The sequence below is a fragment of the Acanthochromis polyacanthus genome, chromosome 6, assembly GCF_021347895.1.
Source record: "Acanthochromis polyacanthus isolate Apoly-LR-REF ecotype Palm Island chromosome 6, KAUST_Apoly_ChrSc, whole genome shotgun sequence".
Taxonomy (NCBI): Eukaryota; Metazoa; Chordata; class Actinopteri; family Pomacentridae; genus Acanthochromis; species Acanthochromis polyacanthus.
This window is the reverse complement of record NC_067118.1, coordinates 22,475,846-22,495,142: the sequence shown is the minus strand read 5'-3', so window position 1 is coordinate 22,495,142 and position 19,297 is coordinate 22,475,846. Positions and strand designations below refer to the sequence as shown.

Here is a 19,297-nt window from a genome sequence, read left to right as displayed (position 1 = left end):
ACTGTCTTTAAGAGTGGACATTTGACATCCTCATAACAATGCTGGATGTAGACAATTCTGTGCAGGATGTTGTTCAACTTGTGTGCTGTCTGTAAGAACACTTCTGCTCATTTGGTCTTTTGATTAGAATGAAGAAAATTTGACATTCATTTTCAAAAATAAAAGCTCATTCAGACCCTCCTATACCAATACAGTGCCAAATTTCTGATGAGAATAATTCAGACAAGGAATCAGCAGATGATGATGTGCTGAAGAAGGCAGACCTACTTTCTTAGAGGAACAGTTACTGCAGCTTAAGCTGCTGAAAATCTACAAGAAAGAAAACCATGTTTTGTGTGGACATCATTCTGCGTAGCCAAACATTTGCATTTAAAACCAGGCTTACCGGCACAACCTCAAGTTTCAAAGGTGAAACACTCACAAAGCACAGCAGCAGCATGAAGCATAAACTGCAGTGTCTGTAACTGCATGATTTTTCTCTCTTAAAGCACTACTTCACTTGGTAGCTTTTTACCTCAAAACATAACAGTACATTGATTTTTTTTGGTATATTGCCAACTTGTTATCAATACAATATCATGAATACCGAAAACATTGCCTCTACATTTTGGAAATTTTATATTGGTACTTTAAAAATGCACCAGCACCAACACCACTAGTGGAAAAGTTAGTCTAGAGCCCTAGAAGAAGACCCCTGATCATGCAACCAGACAAGCGCTACACTGAGACTATAACTCAGTTTGGACCACAACTCAAAAAAGACAACTACAGAAAAAAATGAAAGGAATAAGAACAAAATGACGAAAGCTTGCAATGAATACAATGTTTTCAGATGTGTTAGCTGTGAGTGGTGAGTACAGCATAAACAAAACAAATAGCAAAACTGTCACAGTATTAGAATGTAGCATCCCTGGGAACCAGCCTGACACCAGTTAAATGGCTGCACTAAACCCACCCAGCTGATTCCTAACAGGTTTAACAAGGAGCTGTTTTAAATTACTTGGTCTTATAAGGCCTTAGATCAAACAATAGGAGAAGCCTACAGTTTGTGTCGGTGACATTCACTGACAGCTGGCCAGTAAACTTAAGTGGACAATCTGCACGGCCAGTCAAAAGTTTGGACACACCTTCTCATTAAATGCTTTTTATTTATTGGGATTATTTTCTACATTGTAGATTAATATCAAATATTAACATTTTATGGTTACAATATAATTCCATATGTATTCTTTCATAGTTTTGATGTCTTCATTATTCATCTACAAAGTACAAAATAATTAAATAAAAAGCACTGAATGAGAAGGTGTGTCCAGACCAGTAGTGTAAAACATTTTGACAGACTGACTTGCAGATTAGATATGGCTGTAAACAAAATGTTGTGTTTTTATCCTATTGTGCCACTATGTGTTGTTGCTGCATATATATATTTTTTTAGCAGCACATGATTTTAAATGCTGTTATTTTAGCTTTGCTTTTCTTCTAATCAACTGTAATGGCATTAAAAAATTACAAATGATTGGACTTTCCATTCATTCAAACAGCTTTAAAACAGCTTTTGTCTAAAAACAAAAACTAATATTGTAGTTGAAAATCAAAATGGTTGCTAATGGTTTAAGCATATAATAAAGCTTGTGAACGATCGTTCAGCTCTCTTAGTACAGTTTGTAATTAATTCGTCAGCTGTCTCTACATTGCTTCTCTTGGTAGCTATAAAATTACATTACAAAATCATTTTCCCTTATGGTAATGGTTTTAACTGGTACTCCTACAATTTTAGGCAAAAAGTACTTTAAACAAAGGAATAATTAGATTTTTTAAGTCTGTGACCCCTAACATAAAGTAGAAAATCCCTCCTGAATTCAGGCTCTAACCCAACCGGAAAAAAAAAAAAAAAAAAGACACTCACACACAAAAAAAATCCAAACCAACAGCAACACCCTCACCATGACAGAAGCAAAGGAATAACAGAAGAAAAAAAACATTGGGCAATAAAAGCAAAACAAGAGCAAAACTCCCAAAAAAGAAAAGCAAACCTAAAGAAACCTTAGCTCATCTACAAAAACAAAACAAGAACACAAAAGAGAAAGGGGTCAACTCACGCTTCAGAGCGGGTAATGTCATCCAAAGTGGCTGAGGCAGACAGATATCTGAAGACACAACAGCAGGATAATGACACAGGGGAAGAGACACACACTCTCAATACAGCAGAGTCACAGTTCCTACAGACTGGTCATTTCCAGCCTCCATAACCATTTATACACAAACACTATTCATAATAGGAAATTTACACAAAAACTAACAAGATCTGTCACTTCAAATCTAAACAATAGAATAAGCATGGTGGTTTATGAAATAAAAAAAACAAAACTATTTTGCTGATTAATTAGTTTTAAATATATTATTAAAGAAAAAAAAATCTGTGACTCCAGCTTTTTAAATTTTAACAGTTTCGGGTTTCTTTCCTCTTCTGTGACAGTAAAAGGCATATGTTTGAGTTGCGGACAAAAACATTTTTCACCATCGTCTTACATTTCATAGCTGAAACAACGAAATGATTTTTCAACATGAAATTAATTCTTTGCGTGGGGTCATTTCAGTGTGACAAAAATACTGTGGGTCAGTCCAGTTCAACTCAACAGGAAGCTGTGAAGGCAAATAAACACAGCAGCACACTATTAGTGAAAAGGCTAAAAAGTGGATGCTTTAGTCGATAAACAATCCCACTGTAACTGTCAAACTTCAAACATGTTACTTGATCAAACACCAAATAACACACACAGACTCGTGCCTGTACTAGAACAGCAGAGGTGATGCGTTTGTGCTGTTCAACAATAGCAGAACCAACACAATTCCAGAGTGACAATGTGTGTCTCCCTCAGCACAGAAACGTATGGAAATGGTATGGCTTAAATATTTGTATATTAAAATGCCTGTCGACACATGACAGCTAAGTAGGAAGCCATCCTGCTAAAAACTGCTGAGTCACAGTGCATCCATCATTATCTGGAGATCCTAAAACAGTCACTTTCAGCCAGCAAAAAACAGACAGATCATGCCAAATGCATATTTTGAGAAGACGTATACATGACAATTATGTTCCTCCTTGATCATGGTTCAATTATTTTTTATTCAATCATATTTTTTTTTCTTAATTTTGCAGAACCTAATAAACATTTGCTCATCACAGTTAATTGTCTATCTGTAATCCTTACTGGGCATTAAAGTAACATTCGCATTCAGATCAATGAAATGGCCTTTTTGGAGCAGCATCACAAATATGGTGTCAAGATCTCAAACAAATATACTGAGCAGAGTGCTTACAGATACAGCAAGATGTAAGCAAAGTTTGCAATTTCACCCACTGCTTTGTGGAATACTTTTCTGAAGTGTGGCAAACGGCATCTTGTCTTTAAAAAAAAAAAAAATCAACATGACAAGTGAGGTGTGGATCTGACGGAAGTCAATAGCACTACGCATATACATCAGGTAGTTATGTACACATAAAGCAGACTTGATAAATCGTCTACTTTCCTCTACATGGGATCATAATTTGCAAAATGATTATCATGGTGTGTTGAAGGAGCCTTGAAACTAGCAACTGAGACGATCAACCAATTTGAAAAATGTTGGTCAGGGTAACAAATCAAGTGACAAGTATGGGTCTTTTTCTCAAAGATGTCTGTGCAACAGCAACTGGAGAAGTCGCCCTCTGCTGGCTGTTCAATAGAATGAAGGTTTAAGGCCTTTCCACACTGACTTTACTTTTCAGACACAGAGGTTACATCAATTGTTTAAACAGAGTCTGGGGCACAAGTTTGCTGGGGTTGACTAAGTAGAAAAAAATTGGATTCATAAAAACTCTAATTTCATCCACTGGTTGCCTGATTAATGATGTATTGTAAGTGCAGAAGTGGGAGGTTACGCCATTCACTACTTGCTGTACTTATAATACCAAACAATAAAAAACCATAACCTTGCTCATAGACAAAGTATTTTTTTTTTTTAGCCAGGTCTCGTCCCAGTGCAACAGTAACAGGAGACGGCTCTCCTCCAGACAAGGCCAGCCTCTATGTCCTTCCTTACATTAGCACAATGCAGCTTACTGTACAGCACAGTGGTTTCATACAGACCACCACTGTTACACTACACTGTCCCTTCATTGTTGCTGTATTTGCTTCACAGCACAATAATCTGAACAGAAACTGCAGTTTTGTCTCTTTTACATGAGGATGTTTATGCGTGCGTAAGGATTTATTTTGAGAAAGAAGTACAGCTCAATCAGCTGATCCAGAAGAATTTGCTTAACAATGCAGAAAGAACAGCGAGTGAGCAGCATTGACTAAAAGCACAGAGAACAACATCCTTGGGCGCAATGCACACACACACACAAATACAAACATTTACTATCTGAGAATCGAATTAACCCACTGGGTTTGACTCACTTTTTTCTATCACCTACGCTACGACTCTCTTAATATATAAATATGTGTAGAAATGTAGTCCTATAAAGAAGATGAAATTATAATTATTTAAAGCAAAGTATGGGTTATTTAGTCACAAACAGTGAAGAGTTGTTTGTACAGTCAGTGCTAGATAGTAGTTAAAACACTCAATTGTCGCTTTTATTAGTTTGTTAAAGCATCCAAAAAGAACAGCATTTCTGTACTGGAATATGAAGCCCATGTACAGGTTATAAGAAGAAGTGACAGCTCACAACAGCTGAAATGTGTACTGCAAGAAAGTAAGTTGTCAAAGTACACATTACATGCTATGCTACTGCTGTGAGTGTAATCATGAATGACTAATCAGAGTTCCGGATTGTATACAAAATGGTCACGTATAGGATCATTTTTCTGAGTGTGCAGCTATGGGTAGTTATTGCATTAGCTACTGTGGTTAAAAATAGTATTTTTTCCAGCTCAGTCAGTCTTCTCCCTGCCTGATGTGTAAAACAAGCATTTTTGGGATTAGCCTATTCTAATAATTTACTGCTTTAGAGCAAAATTTGTTTTTTAAATCATGTGCTGGTGCTACAAGTAAAAAAGTTTGTCTGAAGTCCTGCAGATGGGACATCCGGGAGTCTCATGTTTTGGCCCAAAATTCATTTTTATTCTTTCTGGTGGGCTAATGAAGAACACTAAACTGAGATGAAAACTGCTTTCAACAGATAACGGACTCCCTCCACCTACTCTAGTTTTCATGGCAACCCGCTGAGAGTTTGTGCCTCAAACATATTCATAATTCATAACCCATTTATTTCTTAGTACAGTTCAGCTGTCTGTGCACTTTATAATCCCCCTCTCTATGTCTCCCTTTTTGGACATCACATGTCATGTGACTAAGCAAAACACCGTCTCTTTTTCCTTCATCTCGCTCACTCATTCCTTTCCTCTCCTCCAACTTGTTTCAGCAGCAAGCCTGAGCCGCCCGTCTGGTTGCCAGCAGCCATGACGAAGGCGCTGTGCTTGGCATATTTTGTGTGCAGGCCCACACGGAGATAAATATGCCTTCTTGTATCTGTGTTCTCGCATTTCCAGTCAAACGTGTAATAATCCAAAACTATTCTAGCTTTATGGGCAAACACCCAACTGAAAACCATGATAATGATAATGTTCAGATATGGATCAGCGGATAGTTCTGTGCGGCAAATTACAACAAACACGACAAAGGAATACAGTGCACCTGCCAGCTGCTGTTTGTAACTGTGTGCATGTTAAAGTTAAGAACAGAGTCAGCAGCGTCGCCCTGTCAGGTTAAGCTAACGATCTGAGTGAGCTTGCCAATCCAGTTCATTTCAGGAGCAGCCACACGGAAAATTCCATTAGCTTCAGACCTCTCGGCAGCAGAAGCAGAAGCCTGGTTGAAACAGGCAGAAAACACACTGATTTAATGTTTTTCTTGTCAACTGCAGAGTTTCCTCTAAAGGTATAGAACCAGCTTAAGATTCTCCATCCCATACCGACTGCTGGAGACAGTTTGGACCGTTTCCAAAAAAGTCTGAAACACACTGCATTTGTTTTGCTAGCTTTACAGATTTCGGACCTATGAAATGGCATTACCTTACTCAAAAACCTACTACTAAAATGGAGAAAGGATCCTCAGTGCAAAGCTTTCACAGTATGTTCTCCATATGAGAGATAAAGTAATCAGTTGGCCGTGCTGGCTCATTAAAAATGGCCATGACTGGATTATTGAAGGGGCCTAACGGGCACAGGCTCTGTGGCCAAAGGCTCCTCTCTTTGTGAAGAGTTCAGTCAAAAATAGAGATGCCCAGATTTCATTTTTTAACTCCTGATCATTTAATATTTAAATGTGCTTCGGGGAGAACAGCTACATTTAAAAGTTAGAGTAGGGCTGATCAATTTCAGGACAATACTGCGTTGAGATTTTTCTGACATATATTGTAATTTCATCTGTGATGCATAATGCTATTCACAGTAAAGTTTCAGTTTGACATTCCCTATGTAACAGATTTAAAACATGTGATGGAGCTCCTCTATATTCTAATGCAGTAATGAGCAGTTAGAGATATGAATTCCAACCTGAACAGATTACTTTATTTTTTAAATGGCCACTTAAGATTTGCTTTGTGCACAGTACAGTACTTCATAAGGCAGTTTGATATGCGAGAGGAGCCTCTAACAAAAACAAAATAATATTTTCTTAACTAGACAGGGCCAACCACAACTACTTTCACTTTACTTTTTGACCCGACACTCATCATATAGCTACCAGTGCTAACTAATGCTGAAAGTTTGTGGTGTTTGCTGGTGGCAACTGTTCAACAACAGGCCTGGCCCATACAAACTGTATTTGTAAGTGTTTTTTGTTGCACAACGGTCATCTCAAAAATATCTAAAAGACTTCCATAAAACACTAAAGTGTAGCAGAAAGAGTTCAACACAACCAGTAAAATAAAATAATTCTTTCTTGGTCCATGTGTTAGCTGGTTTCACTGGTAAGATCAGGGATCAGCTGAACACTGTTCATATGTATCATATCCTTACATCATTTGTGCATTTTGCCAATCATCCCTCAGGCTGAAATCATTAAGTAATGGGCAACCATCATCACTGTATGGCTTAACCCTTTAAGCTTCAGTCAATTCCAGCCGTTTTCAGTACAAAAAAAATCGCTAATATTCTATTTTTAAATAAAAAAAATTACGAAAAATACGGGGAATATTGGACGCGCATTGGGAGGTGCATTTCCTTGAAAACGACCGATTCGGGGATTTTATACCGACTTCAGGACATGTTTTGGACAAAATAGTTTACTGGCTTGTGTCATCTGGATGTAAAAGGTTGGATTATGGCCGTTTTTTGTGGAATCTTTTTTTTGTGAGTAATAATAAACCCAGAAATGTGAGTCGCGCTGTGTGCGTTGAAGCCGTGTATAGAGAACGGATGGATGAATATTTGTTTTTGTCGGACAAATGTCTTTTTCTCACCCGCTGTGGTAATCGCATCTGAAAGTGGTTTATACCGGCGGATTCATGAGAATCTAAGCTTTCCATCGGCGTATAGTGTTTGTATAATCGCGTTTGCACCCGTCGGACATTCTTGAAATTCCTATGCAAATTAGTAGGTGTACCGCCGGCGGTACACTGAAGCTTAAAGGGTTAATGGTGTTTGATTTGATACATAAATGGTCAATTAGGGCCATACAAGTAAACAAACACAACAGCATTGGACAGTAATTTCTTGATGGATACAGTCATGCCAAAAAAGTCTGCCCAAACAGCTTAAGAGAATTCTGGTTCATTTCGAGCTGGCATTTTTCGCATTAATGTGGCCACTGTGGCTCAAAATGTCACAGTTATTTTTGCACTTTCCAGCTCGGTTCTGGAGATTCAAGGAAATAGTGGCTACAGAGACTTTATGGTAATTTCCCAGCTAAACAGAGTACAGGGGCTGCTTGTGAGACTCCTCATTTCCCAAAATCTCTACAGTAGACGTGAAGAGGGCAAAGTCACAACAGCCACATTAATGGGAAATGTGTCAGGTTGAAATAAACCTGAATTCTCCTTTAAATAGCTACTTTTGATTCGATTAAGAATCAACAGTTACTTCTAAGCCTCTGTCTGTATAAAACAAACCTCATGAGAAACATTTCTTTCTGAGCAACAGAATTAGACGTTAAGGTCAGTTTTCAGCATGGCTACTCATGACGAACGTAGAGGGGAAGTGTCTGGAAAAGCTAAAAATATGGAGGAACGTTCATTTGGAGAGGAAGCAGAGAGAAGGACATGTGTCATCGCTTCTGGAGGAAGACCGGACACCTGACCTCAGGGAGAGGAAGAAAAAAAAAAACAGATACTGACGGGATGAATGCTGACACATAAAAATTTAGGAGAAAGAAACTAACCAATAAGGCATGCTTTTTAACAAAAAGGTGAAATACAGCAGGTTATGCTGTGATATGCAAAAGGTTTTAGGCTGACTTCCAGACATTCTGCCATGTCTCACACAGACTGAACCCTCTTAATATACATCGCCATTCGCCACCTTAAAAAATCTGATGATCGAACACTGAAGGGTGAGGCCACAGTGGACAAATAGACGTTCAGGTGAGTCGATTATGCAACTAAGGCTGTTGAGGTTAGGACTGAGCCATGCACCAAATCCCACTTCAGTGCTACAAGTCTAGCCTCATATGCAAGAGAATCCTGGCAGCAGCAAGACTGCCGATTGAGAATCATCATACTCAGAAAAACTCTTTTGAAGATACCAACTACCAAACAAATACCCCCTTATCAAACTTTATTTCTAATACATTTATCTGAATGTGTTCCTTGGCAGCATCTGCTTCAACATGAGCACAAAAAGACAGACTACAGGTAAATGTTTGTCCTCCTACCAGAGTCAGACAAGACAAAGTTAAACACTGACGGCTGGAATGTTCTCAAACATGGTTAGAAGGTGAGAACAGAAAAGGATCGAGAATGAGTGTAAGTTAGAGCGTGAGAGAGCAAACAGTACAGAAACCCAGACATCACCAGTGAGCGAGTAGCAAACAGTCGGTGGACTCACAGATCCGAACCGGTAAGTCTTTCATTCCACTCGCTCAGTTTCTCAGTGGTTCTCACATAGCTAGGAACAGAGACATGAGGGGATGTTACGCTGTAGAGTTTCAGCAAGGACTCAAAGCAGGCTGGCCTCAAGAGGAGGTCAAGGTTAGAAAATCCCAAAAGAATCTCTGAAGAAAGGTTATATCATTAGTGAAGGTCAAAGTAAAACCTACATGTACATAAAGAGGGATAATTTTCCAAGTGTGTGTTCCATCAGTGAAGAGTTAGCGTCTCATATTCTGCACAGCGAAACACGTACAAATCAAGTTTACAAAACAACACCATGTAAGAAAGCCCGTGTAGAAAATCTTTCAGAGCCAATTTCAGGGACCAACTTACTCAAGAATAAGTACCTCGCAGCAGCCCTGAAATAACTGCTGTGCAACGTACGTTAGCTAAACTAGAAGAGGACAAGTGCCATTTTTTTGTCTTCTCAACATCCTTGTCCAATAGCAGCTTCTCCTCTGTAATACCACTATCAAAAATGCAAAATTTACCACACAGGCTGAAATAGCAAACATCTACTGTTCTACTTTCTGCATGTGCATGGAACTGGAGTTCCAGTAACTACTATTTGCTGTGGCTTTGGTGCACAGTTGAAGCTGTCGAATCATACACCACAATGGAAACAAAGGCTGACGGGGGGTGCCCAAGTAACTCAATTAATTGAAATATGCTGAATACTTGTTTAATACATTCGAAAAATAAAAATGTAAAGATAGATGAAGGGTTAAGATACAGTTTATCAGTCACTGTGGACAGATACATGCGGTTATCTTCTAAATGAAATATAGCTATGATCCCTTTCTACTGGAAAACTAAATTAAAAGTTGCAGCAGAGAAGAGTGTCGAATGCTCATTAACATTCATCAGGTCTCCTTTTTATTCTGCTGAGGTTAATAACTGCAGCTGCTTATTTAATTGCGTGTAATTAGATTGTAGAATTTTAGGTCCTAAACTTAACTGAAAAAACATTATGTTAAAGCATGAAGTGTATTTCTAAACAGAGTAGCTGCTGTGTTTGATACAAGTTATACCCCAAGCTGAAAACTACTGATAAATATTTGTTACCAAATTGCAACAAGCTTAATGTACAAAAAAAATCTGAGCTTGATCTCAGCAGCTTTTCACAATATAATCATTAAATCTGACAACACAGCACCTTTGTCTCTGCTGAAAGAGCCCGTTTCTGTTCATCCTGCATAATATAAACCTGTGCAAAATATATTCTAAAGACTTCAGAAACCTGGATGTGTCACCACAGGATGAGTCATTTGTGACTAACTCTGATTGCACTGTTACTATCAGAGAATGTCTGCAGGGAGTGCCGATTCACCTTCATGGACTTTTCAAAGATTGTGAGGACAAAAAAAAAAAAAAAATCTATGAAGGTTTTCTGTCCATATCATCAGCTCCAGAGATGTCTGTACGACTGAGCTGCACTACGAACTCAACGTACCTTGTTGTTTTGACCAATATAAAATAACACTTTACAGCTACAGCTTCAACTGCCACAGGCTGTGTTTAGTAGGACCTTGTCCAATCAAATACTCAGTGGACAACTGATGTTACTTCAATAAGAAAAGCACTACATCAGCAGCCTTTCAGGTAGGGCTGGCCCGAATAGTGGTTTCTGGCCTCCGAATATTCGGGCCCTATTAAAGACGAATATCCGGGGGGCGCGCGAATATTCGGATACCAAAATTAATATTCTGATACCACCGTAGCAAACGAATATTCAGATATTCGGGTACAGCCCTACTTTCAGGATCATTCCATTATTTTCGAGGGAGGGAACAACTGACTACGTGTGAACACCCCTGTGCTTTTATAACACTGACCTACTAGAGACTACCAGGTGTAACTTCTTTAACATTTCCTGAATGTTTACTCTGAGTCAACTCCTAAATAATAACCGCCACCAGACCAAAGTAGTTGTTGATGTGGCGGCATTTTGTTCAAACAGATAGCCAGAAAGTCCAATCTAAACTTTGCAAATAGCAGCAGCAGTTTAGATAAATTACAGCTTATCAACCAACATGGCAGATCATCTAAAACAGCAGACTAACTTCTATGACTTACATTCCTCAATGGTTTTTTATGCTGGAATCGCCTGCTGATATAGTTGTTTTCAGAAAGCATGTGAATATGGGCAGATGTGTGCTAGTCTTTTTCAAATCTGTTATTTCATTATAAAACAACCAGGCAAAACAAAACTATTTGACGCAGATACTAGCTTTCACGCCGACTGAGAAATCATCTAAGCTAGGCTAGTAGTCAAAGTCTGCACAGTGCACTGTGATCCATTCAGTTTATCTAAAGTTGTTGCAAAATTTTCCATCCCTGTGATCAATCCATTGGTTGAACAGTAGTAGCAGTAGTCCTATTGTTCTGACACTCACACCAAAGAAAAGCACGCTTGCACAAACAAGTCAAATCAATATATCAATCAACAGCTTAATTCTTTGGTCAGATTAAGTTAAAATAATCTTTTTGTTAAGTTTGCAAAAAGTATTATGAATGGCTATATAGTGTTTTGGAAAGCCTTCAGACTTAATTACCAAAAAGACATTTCCCAGAAAGTATTTCATCTTCTTATCAGCTCCAGAGGCAACATTTCCAGACTAACAAAGCAGCACAGTGTTCTGTCAGAACAGACTGTAAAATGTATCTGCTTTCAAATGCAAGAAAAAAATATTTGACACTGATTAAGACAGCCAACTAGATGCTCAAATGACAAAATGACCAAACGCTTATTCCCTAGACCAGTATATGACAATTTGAACATGTTTCAGGTGCTCAGACAGAAAAAGGCAAAGGAAAAAGTTAAGAAGAAAGAGGGTAAAACTTCTGCTGTGATTGAACATAACTTACTGAACATTTATTTAGTCTAAATTAAATATTTCAACTTTTTAGACGACTGAAAGAGTAGACAAGAGAAATCCAACGACTCTCCAAGGACAACACAATATCTGAAGGAACAGTTAGAGTAAATTCCTGTTGTTCAAAAATTGTGTTTAACCATTCTGCTCTGATTAATACATACGCGTTGGAGGTTTGTACATCTTGCCAGCTCTTGGTGAGGTTCTGCTTGAGTTCATTGAGCGGGCTGAGGCCAAGTTTCCTCTTCAGCTCTGTGGCGTGTCTCTCTTTGGCTGACAAAACCTGACGCAAGGTGTTGATCTCCTCTTCCACCTGAAATACATGACAGAGTTTCTTTTCATGCTTGATGCTCCACCTAACTTCTATTTTTTTCTTTTCAAGATCCCTAAAAGTGGAATCTCACTAATAAATTAAAATTAAGTATGTGTTTATCTTCCCTTCATGTTTTTTTTTTTAACAACGGTTAATCTGATGTACTGCACACTTGGCAGGAGTATTATCACAGAACAGAAAAGTGGTCTGTGCTCTTTGCACATCATTGAAGGCAGACCACAGTATCGTCAATGCAATGTAGGAACACTTGAAGAGAAAACACACAGGAGCTATTTCAAGAAGATGCACCGCCAGAAAAGGTCAAACCACTGCAAGTGTTGTCTATTCTGATAGGGAGAGCTTTTTAGTATTTTTAGTCCTTGTACCTGCTAAATACACTCAAAGCTCAAAATTTTAAAAAAAATACAATGTACAATTTGATTTTAGAGGACGAAACTAACTAAACTAGTTGTTCAGCTTAAATTGGATCTAGTGGCAGCACTGGGGGACTTTGAAACAAATGGGCCTTACCTTGGTGAGCTCAGTGTGAAGCTCCTCAGCCTCCTCCTCTGTCAGGCCTGGGGGAAGAGGGTTGGCTGAGTTCCCCACTGCTCCCTCCACCGGCACATCGGACAGGTTGTCTGAGCGATCGACTCCGAGGCCCTTGTTAGGAGAGTTCAAGTTGATATCTGGGATGGGAGGTGACAGGATAATGGTAAAGACATAAAGAACAGAAGACGTTAATGGGAGAGGGAAATGGAGAGGCAGCAAAAAGGGTAAACAAACACATGCTTAGACCAAATGAAGCGTTAAAAGCCAAGAGTGGTTTGCTCAGATCATCTCTCTCAGTATCTGTTTCACACACACCAAGGCCAGGAAGTGGCTCGCAGGAGATATCCAACAGGAAGCGAAAGTGGCAATTAGCAGAGTAACTTAAGATCCCTCTGTCCAAGAGCCATTATACCTCTCACTTTGAAAACAGAAATTCTGGAGCAAACTGGACCACAAGTAATGAATGCAAACAAAAGAAGGAAAAAAAAAATTCAATACATAACAATAAATGCAAACCAAAGAACCCATTTCTTAACCTTTGCAAACTTCCATTTATCCAGAGAGAGTTGACTGCACAAAATTTCCAGTTCAAACAAAAAAATCTGCAACCCTCAGCATTTCTAGGACAATGAGTTCATGTAGCATCAGTCACTTGAGGACAGCACTATAACTTTGGCAGCTTGGCACAGTCAGAGGTGGCTTGGAGGACAACAGAACTCAAGAAGGAAAAGAAAAAAAACAGGAGCCACTGCCTGAAACATGGAGTAAAAATATAGCTTATGCAGCAATGTTCATAACAATATATATTCAGTGGGAGAACCGATTATGGAAACTAAACTCAAACCTCACATTGCTTACAAAGACAGCCACTTCCAAGCCAGTGAGCAGGCAGTGTTTCTGAGAATAGGGGTTCCAATTCTACGGAGCGACATGCAGAACAGAACTATTTCAGTTCACTTTTAACTTTGTATATATAAATGTGACCATTCTAAGCATGAAAGAAGACTGTGCAACACCAAGTTTAATCTATTTTTAAGGAAGACCAACATTTCGTCTGTACAGGAGAAACCCTGTCCATGTCAGCACAACTGATCACAGAGTAGTTTACACTTCAGACAACAAAGCAGACAACAGCAGGGCAAACACATAACGGCGTTGCAGGAGATCAAAGATTAAAACTAATAGCAGGTAGTGCCGGTCACGCTCTGTGCTCCTGAGTTTTCTCAATAAGATCCATGCACAAGCTGGCAAGAGACGTGGCGACTCCACCCTCAAGGTATATTGATTCAGTCAAGAATGATTCAGATCCGCCCACAGAAAGAACAGCAGTGAGGTTAAAAAGAGACTACAAATAAGAACAGAAAACAGGAGGGCGGAGAAAATAACTTCTTCCTATGATTTACGTGGAAGATCCTTTTTCAAATATTCTTTCATAATGTTTGGCGGTTGTCTTTTTTTTTACTGTAATTTCACTCTCAGTTTTCAGGGCAAATGATTGCCTACATTTTGCATAATGTCTTCTGATAGTAAACTGTGTCAGTCCAAATTCTGCCACTTTAAATTAACACTTAGTGGCATGCAGAGGCCAAAGGTTGTATTCATTTAGCTTGTTTAAAAGTGGTGCCACTGTTTTGCAAACTGAAGTATGTACTGGATGTTATTACAACCACACACCCCACTCAAAGCCCAAGCTTGCAGCTGTATTGCATTCTGGCCTATATATTTTAGGGCTGATACAGACGCATACATGATTCTTCTATGAAGACCTTGTATAATAGTGAATAAATACCCACACAAAATGACGGCTCTATAAAAAGGTACTTGCTCTTTGATTCACACCAAACCTGGCATTGACTGTAAGTGTTTTCTTTTTAATTGTGTGTGGCAGATTACACACATCAAAATAAACCCAAACAATAAAATGGACCCAAAAACAAGGTGCAGTTTTGGTAGGATGGAGTTTTGCTTTAAAAGACAGCCACAGCAATGTGACGCAGGAGCGCATTAGTCGGGAAAAATCTCTGACTCAGTTCAAAAATCCTATTCTCATTCAACGTATCATTTAGAAAACAGCATTAGGATGTATTGAAACAGACATGTCCTAGTTCACTCGGGTTTGTCCAGACAGAGAAATGTAGGCGACCTTAATCACTTCCTAAAAGCACTCATTGTGAGGCACAGGAAGCCTGATACAAAATGACATATCTACCATGATCACCCACAATTAGAAATGATGAGAAACAGCTCTAGAAGACTCACTGGAGAATATTCAAAGAAAAACAGAAATTAAACTAAAACTGTGATGCATAATTTAATATTTCTGCCACCAATGGGTATTTTTCAGTCCCCCCATTTACTGCTATTTAAACCCGCACTACAATTAAAACTATACAATTCCTGATTGCAAAGGACAATCAGCAAATACTACGCATATTGTCTACCTGTAGAATAGTTCAAATGCTGTGTAGGCCCATCAATAAAAACAAAACTGCTTCTTCAATAAATTTAGAGATTTATCAGGTTCTTTATTCTGCTATATTTCCTCGTTATGTTATCTAAACACTTTCTACAGCAAATTTCAACAAAACCTTGTAGATAATAATACTATTGGGGATAAAAACCAGTCTTCTACAAAATGCCTGTTTATTGCTTTATACAGCTAAAACATCAACAGTCCATTTAACAATAACTAACCAAGTGTTACAGAATGACAAAGCAGAAGTATCAGCATCTGGTGCAATTTCTTCCTCTTTAACTATGCAAATATTATTAGAGATATTACAACCAGTTTACTTGTCTGTTTAAGGTGGGAGTAAAGATCTTTAAATATGGTCAGTTTTCCTTAAATGTAAACTCATATATAATTTCAGACTGGGTTTTATGTAGTGTTTTATAATTTTAGTGTTGATACTTATGTCAATTTTTATCATTACATTTTATGAACACTTTGTTATAACATTTATTTTGATGTGATCAATGTATTTTGTTTAATATTTCATAATTCCATTGTAATTTTCATTGATTGGACAATCTATAATTTATCTTTTGCCATCCTAACTACCCATAAAATGTTTAGTCTTTTTCTTCATTGATTTGGTGTGAATTAATAACTAAATCTATTTTTCACTCTCCTATGTTTTGTCACTGGCTTGTAAAGCACTTTGCACCTTTCAGATTTGCTGGCATACAAGCATGAAGTCATCGATGCTCAGTTAGTCAGCACAGTACAATAAGATTAATATTTACCAGACTGACAAATGCATTCAAGTAAATAGAAGACGGAAGCAAACTGGTGTTGCATTTAGGGCAGAGGTGGAGCTAATGGATGACCACATCCACCACAAACTGAAGTCTGCTCACTCCCCACAATCAATACTAAAGCTTTTTAGAGGGCTATGCACATACTTGTAGAACTGGAGTTACATCCAGCAGCTACTATTTTTGGGGGCCAAATCACTTCTGTAATGCTACTGTTCCTATATAGCTACATTTTATTGGCATCCAGTTCAGCTACAAACAGCCAAGTGGTTCTGAGCTAAATAGAAAGGTTTACACAGGTTTTGAAGCAACTCATCGACTATTGTCAATGAAAAATGTTAGGACAATATAAAGTGCATCTGTTTCTAAATGGAAATGAAGAATTTTCTTGCACTTATTATTATTAGTTATGCTGTATGTACATAAGCTTTTCCTGTGGATTTAGTTGAAACTCTTGAACCGACGTTGAAAAGCTCTGGAAAGAAGTAATACAAGCTACTAAGCAGTGCAATATTGATGTTGAACCTTCAGCCAAAAAAAAAAAGAAAAGAAAAAAGAGGCAGTCTGTTATCCTCTGTCACATAAATTATTTGTCATCTAAGAGCTACACTTGCAATTTTTCTAAAAATCCTAACTTAAACAAATGTTCCAGATTTGTAATCAATTTAGGGTTACACTAAATGGCTTATTTGTACTCTCATTGAGCTCTAAATGGCCTACAGTGATTTACTGGATAAATAAACAACGGATCCTTTGTGCCACCATAATGTGAGCGATGGTCTGGACACCCGGATAAAGAAGGTCTGGCTCCGCCACTGGTTTTCGGAAACTACCAAAACAAACCAGGAGCACCTGTTTTAGCCAACATTAGCCTTATTGTTTCAAAGCGGTACATTCGTGAGCTTTGGTTTTGGAAAACGCCAGAAAACGCTGTGAACTTCTCGGCTGGATTAACGTCAGTCGTATCAAATGAGAATGAGTTAGGAAGCTGCTAACATCAGTAACACGATCCACCTCCTTCACTTGCTGCCTGTCATTTAGCAGCGGGCCTGTCCTGTCCTCACGGCTACACAATTACTACTATTTATTGGCCCTTAACGTGTTAAACATCCACCTAAGCAGAACTGCAAAGGAATAAAGGCATTGTGTATCTCACCACAGCCCGGTTTTTTACACCCGTGTGCTGTCTGCTCAGTAAACTGTTTACGCGTTTCAGACACTAGGCTAAGCTACACGTTAGCCTGCTAAGCTAACAATTACCTTGACTGGCGGGGTCCATGGCGTCGATTTCACAGAGCTGGAACTCCTTTTTGTTATAAAGTTAAACTCGACTGGTGTGAGATGCGGACAGCAGACTGACACGGGGTGCTTTCCACTCGGTGTGAAGAATCCTTCCTGGCTACAGCGACTGCTCCCACTCAGAGAAAGTCGTCGACAGGAACAGCCAACAGCCAGCTCAGCTTAAATCGCCGTGTGAAGCTACCGGCAGTAACGCACGCACCGCCGGGGAGGACCTTCAGGCCAAATCACCGAGATTTATACCACATAATTTACCGGAATAATTTAAAAACAAAATAATACATTGCAATTTGACATGTCATACAAACCAAACGGCTAATTTAAATGTAAAGATTAAGACCCTGCAAAAAAAAAAAAAATCACATAAATTGACGTAATTTAAATATTACTTTTAGGACCTTACAGTATGATTCTGATACATTTATATATAAAGGTTAATACCTGACGGCAACATTATGTAACTCTACCTAATTTAAATATTAAGTTGAAAACCATGCAATATGTTGTTTAATACTCATTTACCTGACTGATTTAAATATTAAGGTTTAGACCCAGCAACATTATATATAGTACAGACTTAGGTGAGTCATTTGAATAATATGGCTAACCTTTAAGTGCCACTCCCAAAAGTTACACAGAATACCTTAAAGCCAACAATGCCATAAAATTATAATTTACTGATGTTTTTATTCTCACTAAGTTAGAAATAGATTCAATGAGATTTATCCAACATCTTCCCTGATCATAACGACCAGATTTTCATATATTTTCAGGACTTTGCAGGATATTTTTAGAAGACTTTTTTCCCCTATAAAATAAACTAACTTCTCTTTTTTTTAAACAATTATTATTTGCAGCCTAGGATATGTCAGTGATTAGTGACAACACAGCTTATGATATATTATTATTTTTTGTGAAGTATTAGATTAAAAAACAAAAACTCATACTAATTATTTTGGGAACCTATTAATAATATACTCAATTTATCTGACAAATAATAATTTTAAGTTTAAGACTCTACAATATTATCTATTTTTCAAACTTCCCTGACTAATTTAAATATTAAGGTTATGATTCTACAACATTATCTAAAGTACAAATTAACTTGATTAGTTTACCATTAAGGTTAAGAATCTATAATATAATAACATATATATAACACATATATAATACATATATATAACATAATGCAAATTTACCACACTAATTTTAATATTTATGTTAAAAGCTTACAATATTATATACTATACAGATTTGCCAGGCTAATTTAAATATCCAAGTTTAAATTGTTCAATATTATATATATAATGAAATGTATAATATAATAACAATAATAATAGTATACTGTTCCGTCATTCACAAAGATTGACCAATTATCACTAGTCATTTTAAGTTCATTCCGCTTTGGAATGTAAGTTCCTTTGCTGTTCTAAAAATGTGACCTAATTGCATTTTGATGGAATCTAGGATGTTTTACAGCTTATACCTCATATTGACTCATTCTACATTTCTCTAAATCTGGCTGTAAATGGTTGTAATTAATGTTTAAAACCTTTCCAATAAATGTCACACTTCAACACCATATGGCGCTCTGAAGGTTCAAGCTTTTTTGTGTGCTTTTATTTTAAAGGGGTGTCCTCCAAACAGGAAGTAGCATCTGCCTTTGCAGGAAAATGAATCCAATGCTTTTGTTTCCGGCGTGGTGTAATGACGTCACAGAGACAGCTGTTGTTGAGATATTTTGGTTTGAGATTTTTCATCTGAGGGACTTTCACATTTGTGTTTTTTTTCTGCTTTTTTTGCGCATTTTTCAGTTTAATTTATTGAATTAATGTTTGTGCAAACACAGGCACAGATTTCATTTGAACATGGATGAGCCACATTAAATCTGAGTTTCCTTCCAAATTTTAAGAACACTTAATT

At 37.7% G+C, this 19,297-nt stretch overlaps 1 protein-coding gene across 6 annotated transcripts in view; it reads right to left on the bottom strand.

Annotated features, from left to right (window-relative positions):
• tpd52l2b (tpd52 like 2b) overlaps positions 1-17,575 on the bottom strand; it is a 31,523-nt gene extending 13,948 nt beyond the window's left edge. For 3 of the 6 annotated variants that reach the window (XM_022195770.2, XM_022195771.2, XM_022195774.2), the window contains exons 1-4: positions 17,336-17,575; positions 12,797-12,954; positions 12,117-12,265; positions 2,100-2,147 (exon numbers count right to left, since the gene is read on the bottom strand). In XM_022195770.2, the coding sequence (XP_022051462.1) occupies positions 2,100-2,147; positions 12,117-12,265; positions 12,797-12,954; positions 17,336-17,354 (374 nt within the window). In that variant the 5' untranslated portion in view covers positions 17,355-17,575. The remainder of the gene's footprint in view (positions 1-2,099; positions 2,148-12,116; positions 12,266-12,796; positions 12,955-17,335) is intronic. The other 3 variants (XM_022195772.2, XM_022195775.2, XM_022195773.2) reach the window with 2 other exon arrangements.
• Between the last annotated feature and the right edge of the window lie 1,722 nt (positions 17,576-19,297).